Consider the following 14,610-nt stretch of genomic DNA (forward strand, 5'->3'; position numbering starts at 1 on the left):
AGTAATGCTTGTGGTAAGGCAGGGAAAGGTGAGGAAAAGTAGGGATACTTGGTTGTGTGGGATAGCATATGGAAGAGTAGGGATATGTAGTAGGGTAATATAGAGCAGGGAAGAGTAAGGATGTGGTGTAATGCAAGGAAGGACGGAACAGAGTGCAAAAGTATGGTAAAGCGGGGTGGAACGGGACAGAAGTGATATGCAATATGGCACGGTGCGACGGGTTAGAGATGTGTTGCAGGATGGGGCGGTATGGGGCAGAGATGGAATGTGTGGTGGATCGGTGCGAAACGGGGCAGATAAGAGATGTGCAGTCGGGCGGAGCTGGACGGGACAGAGAAAGGATTTTTGTTAGGGCAGGCTAGGATAGAAAATAGATGTATGGTAGGGCGGAGCGGGACGAGAGAGAGAGAAGAGACATTCGGTAGGGCGAATTGGGGCGGCAATGTTGAGTGAAGATGAGCCATGGTACTGGCTAGATAGAACGAGGCAGACCGGGTCAGTACACCATAACTTCACACAGCACCAGTGAGAAGATGCGGTGCCAGCGGTTAGCCACCCCAGAAGCCTTGATGTAGACGTAGCGGCCCACTAGCGGCTGGGGACACTCCACGTGCACATGCTCCCTGCAGACACATCAGACAGAGAGATGAGACAGTTGCATTGGTTAGGTACTGAGGATGGCAGGATAATGATTCATACTCAGTCCACCTAAGTTTGCCCACTATTGCCCGTCTCACAACTTTAAATGCTGAGCTGTAACAGTAGGATACTAGTCAACAAGAAATGCTATGGTAGGAAACAGGGTCGTAGTATTGTTATTTTATCACTGAGCTCCGGGAAAAAGGCTGCAAGAGGACGAAAATCACCAAGTTAAGGTTTATGAACTATCTGCCTACCGATCTATAGCCAAATATCTTCATCCCGTAAGGGTGGCAGAAAACAAATCTCCTCCATATCACCCTGTCATTTACCATTTGACTGCCATCTCTCAAACTCATCTGTCCCCCCCCCTTTCTTTTATCTCTCCATTCCTTCTTCTCATCCTCGTCTCCCTCCCCCCCACCTCACTCAGATATATTCTTTTAGTCAGTCTCTCGTTCTCCATACTCTCCTCATGGACAATCCATCTCAGAGTATTTCTTTTTACGCTTTCAATCACACGCAAATCACTTATTTCTCTTTACTAGCTTTATACTGCATTGGATGTATTAATAATGGCTGTATATCATTACAACTATGTCCACATCAGACTGACACAAAATATAGGAAAGTGTTCAGCTGTATTTGAGGTATCTCTCAACAGCTTCTTCATTTAGTTTCTTCTAAGTTTCTTCTTTCTGTTCTCTCCGTCCCATTATTTTTTAACTTCCAGCTAAAAATTCATTTTCACTTGGCTGTATAGACTTTAATCTTTCAATTTTCTGTCTTTAATGCTATCCTGGTCCTTAGCTTCTCGATACCTTTCTCTTACACATTCATCTCTTGATACTTGCTGATTGTTCTCAGGTCTCTCTCTCTCTCTCTCTGCATATCTATCTATCTATCTGTCTATATCTGAATATCTATATCTATATCTATATCAATCTATCTGTCTATCTGTATCTATATCTATCTATCTATCTATCTATCTGTTTATATATATATATATATATATATATATATATATATATATATATATGTTCGATTGTCTATCTCTCTCACCTGAAAATGGCATTGTTGAGCCTGGAGACGGAACTGCATATCTGATGCTCGTCCGTGAACTGCCCCAGCCGCCTCTCCCTCTCCACGTACACGGTGAGCCGGTCCAATCCGAACACATAGTCGCGGTACAGGGTGTGCTGGTCTGCGGGAGGGATACCGGCTGGTTAAGACACTAAATATATACAGTATCTTGATCGTTCTTCTGTCAAGCATGCCTAACTAATTAAACTTCAGCCAACGGATGTACTGTTCAATTAAAGTTTCTGCCTCCGGATTATTGTATTCAGTTTTGGAAAGACTTTTTGAACAGGGAATATCATAAACTAAATATATTTGTCTGTTAGGAGCAAGAACAAATAGAATGTACTTGATCCGATATCAAACCCTTGTACCCCAATCAATCTCCCCACTTTCTAAGTCTTTCCTATGTTACCCTCCCATCCTCCGCAATCAACACCAAGTCATCAGCATATAACATCTCTCAGGGGCGGTGCTGTATGCTGATTATATGCAAAGTGTTTTATAAACAGTCTGTACCGATGTAAAAATCTACGTATCATACAAGTGAGTAATAACCTGTAATATGTATATTGATAAATAAGAGGTGCTAGAGAGTCTCCTGAGGCTGAAGAGAATATAAGGCTATGTTACACTCGCCTCTTTTAATGTTACACTCCATCACATCCACTTTTTTCTTAATACTTAACTACGTCAGCGTAACGGACAGTTGCCTCCACTACTTTGCAATTTTCGCTCGGTAGGTGATATCCAGAGGGCCTGAGACTGCTGCCTGCCCCTATCATTTACACTCTTATCCTTCTATGACTCATTTTTGGCTGAACAAATAGTCTGGCGTTTGCTTTAATAGAATACTAGAGCTGTCTCGACCATAAGAAGATTGAGGTTACACTATTAGCAACTTCAGATTTATGTGACCCATTCCCGGCTTAACTGAATCATTGGTCGTTATCTGGGGTACAATATTGGTGTTACTCCGACCATGTGAGGGCTAACCCTGCCGTTGCCTGACTCCCCCTCCTCCTGCCCTACCCACCTTCTTCCTTATTCACCATCCTCTTACATGAATCCCCTTTACCTGCACTTCTACTGTTTTACTCATCTCTAAACCATGCTTATCTATCTTAATTCATCTTCGATCTAATGTAATAATCTGCTACCAAATTTACTCTCCTCCCAATACCTTATTCATTCTCCTGCACCCCTCACTTCACCTGCCACAGCTCTCCCTCCCTCTCTCTAATTACTCCCCTGTCTCCTACTTACTTCCCCTTCCATACTCATCTCTCCACTCCTACTCACTGTTTCCCCTTCCCTACCCATCTAGCTCCTGCCCCTGTTCACTTTTCCACCTTATTTATCTAGCTCCTGCCCGTGTTCATTTTCCCGCCTTATTTATGCTCTTTCCTTCCTCAGTTTACTTTAATTCCCTCAACTAACATAAACTTCTCTTACTCCTCTCCTACACACGCATAACCCTTTCGCCTTTTTTTTTTTTTTTAAATCGTTCCTCCTCATTTTTCACCCTCCTTGCTGTGTGCGGAGAACCAGCCCCCCACCTCACAATTTCTTTCTCCCCTCCCCCTCTACTCATCTCACCCCTTCACTAATTGCTCTACCATCCCCTCCCCTCTTACCCCAACCCCCAACCCACATTGCTTCCCACCCCTCTATCCGACTTTCCCCCTTCCTCTCTATCCCTCTTTTACCTTCTCTCTACCTACCTTTCCTCTTGCTTCTCTGCTCCTTTCCCTTCTTGTACTCCGTTTTTCCCTTCCCTTTACTCATCTTTCCTCTCCCTCTCAACTCCCCTTCCACCTCCTCTTCTACTCCTCTTGACCAGTTCCATCTACCCTCCTTTCACTTCTCATCGCTACCTCACCCTCCTCTCCTTCTCTAATCGTTTTTCTATCTTTATCTTAAGTCCATAGACTGTTTGCCTTAGCTACAGCATGCCAATAACAGACAGCCTCGAAAGGACCGACAGGTTCGTTGCTGCTTGTTTTCCTTTGGTCCATTTACTCGTATACGCCACTGTACCCTCCTTGCCCGTCCACTTTTACCCTCTCGTCTTTCCCCCTCCCCCCTTTTCTCTCCTCCCTTCCCATCAACCCTTATGTTTTCCTTTGTACTCGTTTATGCTTATCTGCATCCTCCTTGCCCATCTCACTTCATTTTCTTGTCCCCCCTTCCTTTTCCCCCTTCCTTCCTTCCTTCTCAGCCCCTCTCTTTTTGCCCCCCATCCCCACTCACCTTGCCCCCGCCCCTGCCATGTGGTAATAACCGTTCCCCGCACCTCCCTCCTCCTGCCCAGATCCACCATCCACACTGGTTCTTCCACCCTGGAGTTGTCCACCACAGCACAGTTTCTTAGATTCGTCTCCGTCATCCCATCCACTGCCAGCGAGGAGTCACCGTAGTCCAGCCCCGACCACGCCTGCCGCTTGTCGTTTACCCACGTCTTTCCCTCGTACGCCAGGTTTTCCACTGAGAGCAGACGGGAGGTTGGTTAGTACACAGAGATACATAGGCAATACGAAGGTGCATTGCCCTACAGCGAGGCTATTTGCTGGGATAAATCAAATTATACTTAACCAACTTTTGCTGGACAAGGGTAAAAGGAATGCTTTCCCTCACTCATCACTTCTTCTGGCATTATAACCAGTAGAACAAAAAAAAAGGAAAAAAAAAGCATCATATGTTATAATTACATCATCAAAATCATTACTGGAAACAGAAAAGAAAAACTATGAATTAATTGTTTCTAATCAACGATTCCGAAGACAGCAGGTTTTCAGGAATGGATGAAAGGGGTTTGTCAGAGAGGTGGGAAAGAGACAGACTTGGTAGAGAAGGAAGAGAGGGCTTCAGAAGAAAGGGAAGAGAAGTTTTCAAAGAAGAGGAAGAAGAGGTTCGGAGAAAAATGGAAAAAGGGCTTCAGGGAAGAGGGAAGAGAGTTTCAGAGGAGTGAGGAGAGTCAGTTCAGAGGAAAAGAAAGAGAAGTCATAAAATCCCGGATGAGAAGCCAGGAAAGGTTTATAATGAGCAGAGAATCAACTTTTTCCCAAGTTCCGATCTTTCCCTGAAATAGGACAGGCAACAGTCACATTTACATTCACATCCCGAACAACATTGCTGGCTGAACAATGAAGAGGGCCAAAGGGAAAACAAGCTTTATCCACCAGTCTAAGCTGCACCTGAAGCGAGAGAGAGAGAAAAAAAAAAATCACTCCTATCGGTTGCACGATGGTCATCGAGGCAGGTAATCAACTTTTGCTAATTCCCAGTCGTTACCTAGAACACGAGCCTTTGACAAAACGTGGAAGTCAGATCTTACCATTCAATCTAGTCATGTGTGTCAAGGTCCCTGTCGAACTGCTCATGGCCGTGTCTTCTTTCACTTTGTTCCAGGTAATGCCAGACGAATTTATTCTTTTGAGAGTGGGCCAGAGGAGCCTGAGAATGTCAATATTAGTACCATTAACCCTCTCATTGTCGGGGCAATTCTAGTATTCTGTCCCTACTAACGCCACACGATTTTTCCTAGTGAAGCGTGGACGTAGGAACTTGAGTGTTAATATCATTACCATTCCTCCTCTCACGGTAGGGGGAAACACTAGGTTTTTTTTTTTTTCTTGCTAATGGCATACTAATTTGCTTGGCTGAGCGTGAGCATAGGTGGGTGAGACTTAATCCTTTCAGCCAAAATAGGTTGCTCTCGTTTCATGGTTGCACTCTCCTAGTGATTTTATTCAGTTTATTATGTACAGTTGAACACACTTGAACCTGGGACAATGTCTGTGTGAAGTGGAAGACTACCTACAATTTCCGCGATCGTCTATTACAATTATATGGTCATTTCATCTCATATTTGACACCTCCATTCATTAATGTCTGTGCCACCTACAAACATGTGATTATGTCAAGGTTATCAAGTGTACTAAATGCTAGACCTCTGCTATACATTGAATTTGTCCCAGGTTCATATGTAGCCAATTGTACGGTACACTTCGAACCGGAAGGCTGCGTCCATACCAAATACTTGTTGGTGCAGGCGGGAGCTTTCCGTCACTGTTACCCATAAACTGATCCCACTGGACGCGGGCGGGTTTGGGGGAGAACATCTGTTGATTGCAGTAATGCAGAACTCCCAACTGTAATCGTTCGAGTTGGTATGGACGGGGCCAAACAGTTAGCTACAGCTCCTTCTCTAGTACGCAGCTCTCCTAAAAGATCATCAAACTGGCTAGCAGCAGCAGAAACAAAATTTGAAAAGTGTATTAAAGGCATTAGCTCATTTAATCCGATGACGCATTTTAATGTAATGCTTGCCTATTTCCGATGAGTTCATTCAGCTTAGCGAGAGATCAGGTTGTTAATAGGTTACTGGAAACTGTTTCTAACCCTGTCACTAAACATGGAATCTCCAGAGTTCACAAAATCGTCCGGAAGTAACAGGTACAACCTGAAGTTACGCATCATCGGAGAGGAGTTAGAAACCTACTGTGTGAGAACAGTCAGAATTACTTGATGGGATGTGAGACAGATATTCCAACGAAGAATACATTTTACATACGAGTAGTCTCTTTTAGCAGAATCAATTGAAATATTACAATTAATGCATGCCAAACAAAAATCTAGTATTCTATTCCGGCTAGGACCAGACGATCTTGCTTAGCTGAGAATGAATATTGAAGCATCTGAAGGTTAATATTTCCAAGATTAAGCTCCTCATGGTCGAGAAAAAATTAGCATTCTTGTCCAACCAACGCCAAACGTTTTTAATTAACTGAAAGTGAGTCATAGGAGCCCAAGTGTTAATACTGTTAACACTAAGCTATGCCTTATGGTCAGTATAATTCTTGTATTCTGCGTGACCTAACAAAGACGATTATATCCTAATGATAATGAGCACAGGAATCTGGGAGTGTTAATACTATCATCATTAAGCCTCTCATTGTCGGATCAATTCAGGTATTCTACTTCAGCACACGTCAGAGAAACATATTAGGCTTGTACCGAGTCATAGGAGTTGACGAATATTAACCTGCAATGGCTGTCTGGCTGGTTTTTGTGTTATAACCCATTTTTATTCACTTTATAGCCAGCTTCTCATTCTAAGGATTAAGGAGATGGCAACTTAATCTGCAACACTGGCCTTGCCAGTTTTTGTTTCGCCCCCAATTAGCCCGTTATCAGTTACTGCAGATAATGGGATCATGATAGCTGATTAAGTAGAATTAATGCTTTACCCTTGGACGACATCATTGTTCTTGTGGCATTCAAGTCAGGTTGAATTGAGAGAATGCGGTCCAGACTACCCCTTCCTTCACTTCATGAACTTTTCCAGTCCCTTCTAAACTGGCGATTATGTGAGGATAAAGTCTAATGTTTTCGGGAAAAGTAACACCCTTCTGACGGATGGAGTTCAAGGGTAAGTGGGAGTTTAATGATAAAAAAGTTAACTGATGTCCGTGGGGGTCTGAGGCCACACCTTGGCTGGGTCAGCGAACAGTTGGATTTGAATTTCGTTATAAAAAAAAATAATAATAATAATAAAAAGTCTTACTACTCCTGTGGCGTCACAGGAGTTACTCTTTTTTAATGTTTGGGTGCCACAAACTACTTTTTTGAGAACTTTGACATACGTAATGTTGAAACATACTGTTTCAGCACATGACTTATGTTGATGTATACTTGCTCGAGAACTAATAACTCCATGCACGAATTCATCTCCGTACTTCACCTTTAACACCTTCATTCTAGAAATTCATCCTACTCAAACTAACACCAAGGGAAATTATTCACGTCAGGAATGGCCTCTAAGAATGAACTGGTAATAGAAATCACTAACTAACACTCTCAGTTCGAACCGTCTTCAAAATATTGCATACATTCACCAAGAAATGGCAAGTTAACAGACAGCGAAAACGCAGTTTCATCCACATAACTGTCTGAACATATATTTCATCAGTGGCTCTTGGTGTGATCTGTTCCCATAAACAGCAAGAGATTTTTTACGAAATGCATAACAAGATTCAACTAATCATATACCGGTAATCATCCATATGTACGAGCCTCGTTTCGACAATCAACTAACGGGCCGGATTTAACCTAATCTTAACAAACCTAACGCTAACTTAACCAATACCCTATTCTGTTTGGGAGGGAGCGGGAAGTCCTGCAAATAGGGCGCAAACAGGGCATAAATAGGCGAAGTTAAATGTAAAGGAACCTGAATATTCTGACTGAAATATAACTGTTTTGTGACGTAAATGGGGTAGCTGTTGTATCATCGAAACTGTAATTGCACCAAAAAGACAATAGTACAGAAAGGGTTAATAATAGAAGCAAGACGAGAAAGAGTGTAGGTGAAAGAGACGGAGATGAAAACTATATACAGAAGCACTAGACAGAAGCGAGACCAGTAGGGCCGTGATACGGGACGTCGAGAAATTCTATTGGAACGAAACACCTCATGCCTAAAAGTCGTCAGTGAGAAACAGACGGACAAGGCGCTTGAAGAGATGCTCTCGCAGCTAAAAATGAATGATGGTTATAGCAAAGAGAGAGAGAGAGAGAGAGAGAGAGAGAGAGAGAAACATGAAATTTAACAGAAACGAAGTTGATGATGATGATGGTTATGAGGGAAGTGAACTGAAGGTAGGAAAAAGCGGATGAGAGAATAATAGAAACTGGAGAGGGTAGACATGGGAGTGGAGGTGGGAGGAGGGCACAACTTACCATTAGCGTAACACAGATGACGGAATAGAAGGGAAAAAATAACAAGGGAAAGAAAAAGAGATCTACCGGTAACTCTGATGATGAATAAGAAGGACGCGAACTGTCTGATGAGGATAGAGGATGGCAAAACAGGAAACACTGGAGAGAGGGAGAGGGGTTTCAGGGAGGAGGCAGGGAAGAGGGAGGGGGAGGAACCACAACTCAACATGAAGGGTTAATTAGTGAAATTCCTGTGTAAAAATACAGGTTCTCTCTTCATGAAGGGTTAATGTGAGGAGAAGGAGACAGGATTGGCAGGCTGAGTCGGGGTTAAGGGTAAAGGTGAGGGAGGGCAGGGGGGAGCGCGATTGGAGGAGATGAGCAGGATGTATGATGAGGGAGAGAGGAGGGAGGGGAGGTAGGGGTAGGTTAAGAGCAAAGAGTGGGGTTAGGGAGAAAAGGTAGGGGTGATTTAAGGAGAATAAGTGAAGAGAGGGAAGGTGAGACACTGGGGGTTAGTGCTCAGAATGGGAAGGAATTAATGACAAAGAATGGAGAAAGAGAAGGTAGGAGTATGCTATGGACTAAGAATGTGATGTGGAGGTAACCAGTAGTCAGTAGAAGCTAGAAAATGTAGAAATTGAGAAAGGCAAGGAACGAATAGGGGCTAGGCTAAAGGCTAAGAATATTCAGCAGGTATGGATCTTCCAATATGGGTGGGAGGCTTCATGACACCTCTCCTACCAGCACTTTCTTGGATATCTATCTATCTATCTATTGCCAGACGCCATAATCCCGTAAGGGGTGGCCATTTGACTTTGAGTTAGTTGTTTTATGGGGAAGGGCACTAACCCTCCCCCAACCCACTTGACACGTAGGGAGCACGTATGGTTTGGTTATATGGTTACCACCCAGCGTTGTAAATGGTTTCTTGGCTTACAGGAAACCATTTGGCTTGTCACTCAGTGTAAAGCCACCTGTAAAGGAAAGAATAGCAATAAGAAGTGACAGGAAAGATGGGAGAAATAGAAAGAAAGGAGGGCAGGCACAGAAAAAGAATGATAAAGGCTAAGGAAGAAGTAGACACCACTACATCAAGTGAGTGGATGATGGTCGCCACCACCTACCACGCCTGGCCATATAACCTATATATATATATATATATATATATATAAAAGGCCCTTTTATTGCCCTCGGTGCCTTCAGTAGCACTACACTTTCACTAGGGAAACATCCTTGCCAAATATGATTTCCAAGTCACAAATTTCAATATCTCACACATAAAAAGCTATCACTTCACTTGATATTGCACACTGCACTATTTGTTACGCACCTGCATTGCTATTTGGTAATATCAATGGTTTCAATGACATTTTGTGCACAAAATGGAACAAAAAAGAGATAATCATAGTGAATGTAAACACTGGATGGGCATCATCGCTCAAACAGGTGACTGGGATATGCTGCTTAATATTCATAGGCGGGCAAAAAGAAGTCAGGTTGATGATGACGATGAAGGTGAATATTCATCGTCATGATGCTAATGGAAACTATGACGATGTGAAAAATATACAAATAATATACCAGTACCAGAGGGTGCGAAGGTGTAGCAAGTAAACTAAATCGCGGAATACGATTATAGGATAAGCCTTCTACGCCGACGAGAAATGCGACCCTCGGAGTGAGTACAGACTAAGGCCGCTATTCTCGTCTGCTGAGAAAGCTCCCTAACACCTTCTCCAATGTGATTTAATTTGCTTTTTACTCCATACTGTCCACTTCTGTGTATGTTATTCCTTCCAATATTGCCATACTCTGTGTAAACAACTACAGAAGGATATTAACCAACCATATCCAAAAATAAATCCCTAAGGAAGAGGTGTTAAGGAGCTTTCTTACCCGTCGAGAATACGAGCCTAAATAACATGAGTATTATGAAAGAAAGATACATGGGCAGAACTGGGGCACTCATGTATCAAGAGAGAGAGAGAGAGAGAGAGAGATGATAAGAGAAAAAATAAAAAGCGGAAGAATGACGGAGGAAAGAGAAAGAATGACGAAGGAAATAGGAAGAAAGACGAAGGAAAGAGGAAGAAAGACAGAGAAAAGGAGGAATGACTGAAAGGCGAAAAAAAAGATTTAGATAAAGGAATGGGGAGATGAGAAGTGAAAAGGGAGGAGAGAGAAAGAGAGAGAGAGGAGAAGGAATGAGATAATGAGGGGGAAGGAGAAACTAGAATATGGTATGGAAAAAGGATGACTGAGAAGAGGAGGGAAAGGAATGTGGGAGAGGAAGAAACTAGGAAAAGGAAGAAAGAAGAAAAAGAGAGAAAGGAAAAGGAGAAAAGAAAAAGATTAAGGTGTAGGTGACCAGATGAAAGGAAGAGGAAAATCAAAATAAGAAAAGAGAGGAGACCGAAATGAAAGTCAAGAGAAATGCTAATAAGAGGCCAAGAAAGGACTTGAAAGAACGACAAAGAAGGCGCCTGGAATGAGGTGGTGAGGCTGGAGTGGACTGCAAGGGACGGCAACAAGAAAATATGATAATGATAAAATTACCCTGCTTGAATAGAGCCAAAATGAGCGACACTTTAGACGAACTTTCGCATTTAATCTATTTTGCACGCTTTTCAGCAATGTCTTTTTCATCGGTGCCCCCCCAAAAATAAATAAATAAATAAATAAATATCGCACCAGTAATAAAACTACTTGAGTAATAGATTGACAGACAGATAGATAGATAGATGGAAAACTATGCTTCATCATGTAAGAAGGAAAGTTAAGAGGGATGGATCAATGGAAGCTAATGTCTAAAGCAATCGGCCAGATTTATATCGTTATACTGAGCGACGTATAACAATTTACATTATTCCTTACTGGCTGGAATATCTTGGGATGTTGATGAATACACCGAGATTTAAATCGCAGCAAAGACCACATTATTTGTCCCTTGGGAGTTATTTGTATGTCAACGCTATTCCAGTATATTTCAAACTCCGTGCTTTGTCTTTCCTAACGTCACATGATTTCAGCCAATTCGACTCAGTGAAATTTATATACTGCAGTCAGAGGTTAAGGGTTAATGCTGACCAGCACCTTGGAGATCTCTATCACACCAGAGCAGTATTTCCGTTGTCATTCGAGTTTTCGTATCAATTATTCCTTACCGATTTACTTTGTATGACAGTTTGATAGTTTGCTGTTTGCTGTATAGAGTACATCCCTTTCTTATCGACGTAGTTTGCACGCGTGACATGAGAATATCAAAAAGAAATGTTACATAAATCACAAAGGAAAAGGTCTTGCTGGGTTGATAGTGATAGTATTAACACTCTCAACTGGTTAAAATCATCTGACGTTTTCTGAAAGAGAACACTAGAGCTGTCCCGACGATGTGAATGTTAACAGTGACAATACTAACATTCTCAGGGTCTTATGATAAGCTCTCAGCTGAACAGAATATTAGAGCTGCCACGAACATGAAAAGCTAAAATATAGTAACAGTATTTTCTTTCTCACCATGTACTGTACAGGATGTGTTAAGAGTACTGTATTGACAATGGTATGAGTGGGAATTCAGAAATCTAGTAGGTAGCACATTATACTGCATAGTCACAGTTCTCACCGTCTTTTACAGTGTGATGGTGGTAATGGTGGTGGTGTGTCGTCGTAGTGATCGTAGTGGTAGTGCTGCTGTGTAGTGGGGATAGTCGTGGTGGTCATGCTATGTCGTGATGTTGATGATGCTGTTGTGTATTGGTGGGGTTATGAGTATTCGGTGTGGTCGTGGTGGTGCAGTATCGTGGAAGTGATATTGTGTGATGGTACTGGTAATGGAGCGGTGTTATGGTAGCAGTGGTACTGTGTGGTGACAGTGGTGGTTGTCGTGTAATGACCTGGTGGGAGTGGTACTGTGTGGTGGTGGTGGTTTTGGCGGTAGGATGTTGTGACGATGGTGATACTGCGTGGTGATGGCAGTACTGCAGTGCCGCGATTTTGGTTGTGGCGATAGCGCAGCGTTGTGGTTGTGGTTGATATTATGGTCTTAGTGGTGACATTATTTGGTGGCAATGTAGCACTCTGATCTCCCCTCCTTAATCCATTTTCTCCTGTTAACTCTTCCCAATCATCACCCCTACAGAAAAAACCTTGAGAGAAGACCTTCCACATTATACAACAAAAGGTAATCCAAGCGCAGAGAACACACACACACACACACACACGCACAGTGAAAATAATTATGGCATTACCTCCATGAAAGAACATCTCCTCACAACAAATTGTCTACACAGAAAACCTTAGACAAATTGTCATGCCTTATGGAAAAATCAGAAAAAGTATATAGATTGAAAGGCTACTTTGTTTCTGACTCAGCTTATAACTACAAAGAACTATAAAGAATTAGCCTCATGAACAACGATGACCTACACTTATTTATAGTATTATTGAGTCCAAACGTTACCTTCAGCTCAGGGGAGGCTTCTTGAACTGGAGGGTTTATACAAGGTGGCCTATATACAACGCTTCTGTTACACTCCACCGGGCAATTTCTCGGGTGTGTCGTGGGGACGGGTCAGTCAGCGTTAACACCGTCTATTCTGCACCATTTATTCATTCCCTATCCCCACGGCAACATCCACAGTCCACACCCACACAAGCAGACTGCGCCGTCACAGCGGTACATTTAAGTGTCACGGTGGGATGTGAATTTGAAAATTAATAGAGATGCCAAATATTGCTCGAAAGTAGAAACAAGGAATTGACAGGCAAAAATCAAGTAGTAAGCTTTACTTTATGCCGGCTTACTTCGCCGATCCTCTAAGGACGAGAATTTTATAAGCTTTCTCAATAGTACACAGCAGAGACTAATCATTCACGAATGCTGATTGTTAGTACTGTTAGCCTCTTGAGAAAGTGATTCCACCCCTGACAATCAATAACTAATAATAATAATAATGGACAGGTTCTTGCCAGTGCTTAACTCTTGTCTGGCACAACGGATTTAAGTTTGATACAAGAGAACTGGCCTAAATACCAGGTATGAATAATGTAAGGAGTTTATGCAAGCTAGGAGCAGCAAACTAAAGTAAGCTTAATGTGGAGAAATAAAACACGATTCTAATTACATTAAGCTCAAAGAAAAGAACTGTAAATTTATTGATTACAGTAAAATAAATGTACATTATATATATATGAATCTCAAAATGAATTCAAAAGGGGAATTCAGGTCACAGAGGGACTCATGAATTCAAATAACAAAGGAAATACACTAATCAGACTTAAGCCTAGAAAAACGAATGGAAATACTGGTCAGTGGAGGGAACGAGGCTGAAGCTATGAAAGCCTGGGCATCTGTGTATTGAAACACCAAGTGCTGCTAATCGCTGCTAAGCTCACTTCGCTGATCACCATCTAGGTGGAGATCCAGGAAATCGATGTGCAACTGAGACGCTGCTCTCTATGCTGGGCACAAACGATCCTACTCTCGAGGCGGTCCAAAACTGACTAAGTTCAAACTGGGAAGGGGGGTAAGAGATGGCCGTGTTTGCCGGAAGTAGGCGTGGCCTAACTTCAACGGTCAACGGAGAGAGGGTGACCGATATACACACTCAATAAAATCACTCAATGAAAGCACTAATGTCGTGTATAAGAATGGTCACTTATGAAACAGTGATGAATGTTCTGAAAACCATCCCGATCGAGGTGCATACGAGGACGGTTGAACTGAGAGATGCCCAGTGGGAATTCCACTAGAGTTCGTGGTTTTCTCGCCAAAGTACAATGTCACGAATTTGTATAAATACACTCGCGCGAATTCGTGACAATAAGATACCGTCAGGTAAGTCTCTAACAGCGCTAATTTCGGACCATCCTATTTAATGCCTTCACTACTGGAGGATCCTCCTAAGCTGTGAAAAAGTATTTTGTAAAAGTAGGGATAAAATTACAAGTATGTTATCGAACCGAAGGGGTTAAGGTTAGGCAGGTTCATTAAGTTTGGAGGACGTGGATGTAGTAAAGATGGTTCCTTTGATTTGGTTAATGGTAGAAAGAGTACTCTAAAAGTGAATAGATCATATCTTACTTCATGCGCTGTGGAGGGAATAGAGAATGAGAGATAGACTAGGAAAGTGTATTGGAATGAGGTGAAGGGGGAGATGGTTGAGG

The 14,610-nt window shown here is 42.4% G+C and overlaps 1 protein-coding gene across 1 annotated transcript in view; it reads right to left on the reverse strand.

The window, feature by feature from the left end:
- Positions 1-496: 496 nt before the first annotated feature.
- LOC145408276 (lactadherin-like) overlaps positions 497-14,610 on the reverse strand; it is a gene marked incomplete at its 5' end in the record, with an annotated part of 466,139 nt that continues 452,025 nt past the window's right edge. Inside the window, 3 exons of the mRNA XM_080279043.1 lie at positions 497-623; positions 1,702-1,843; positions 3,973-4,206. Coding sequence (XP_080135169.1) covers positions 497-623; positions 1,702-1,843; positions 3,973-4,206 — 503 coding nt within the window. The remainder of the gene's footprint in view (positions 624-1,701; positions 1,844-3,972; positions 4,207-14,610) is intronic.

Source organism: Coenobita brevimanus, chromosome 76 (genome assembly GCF_032717465.1).
Source record: "Coenobita brevimanus isolate Jiangsu-jjx chromosome 76, ASM3271746v2, whole genome shotgun sequence".
Lineage (NCBI taxonomy): Eukaryota > Metazoa > Arthropoda > Malacostraca > Decapoda > Coenobitidae > Coenobita > Coenobita brevimanus.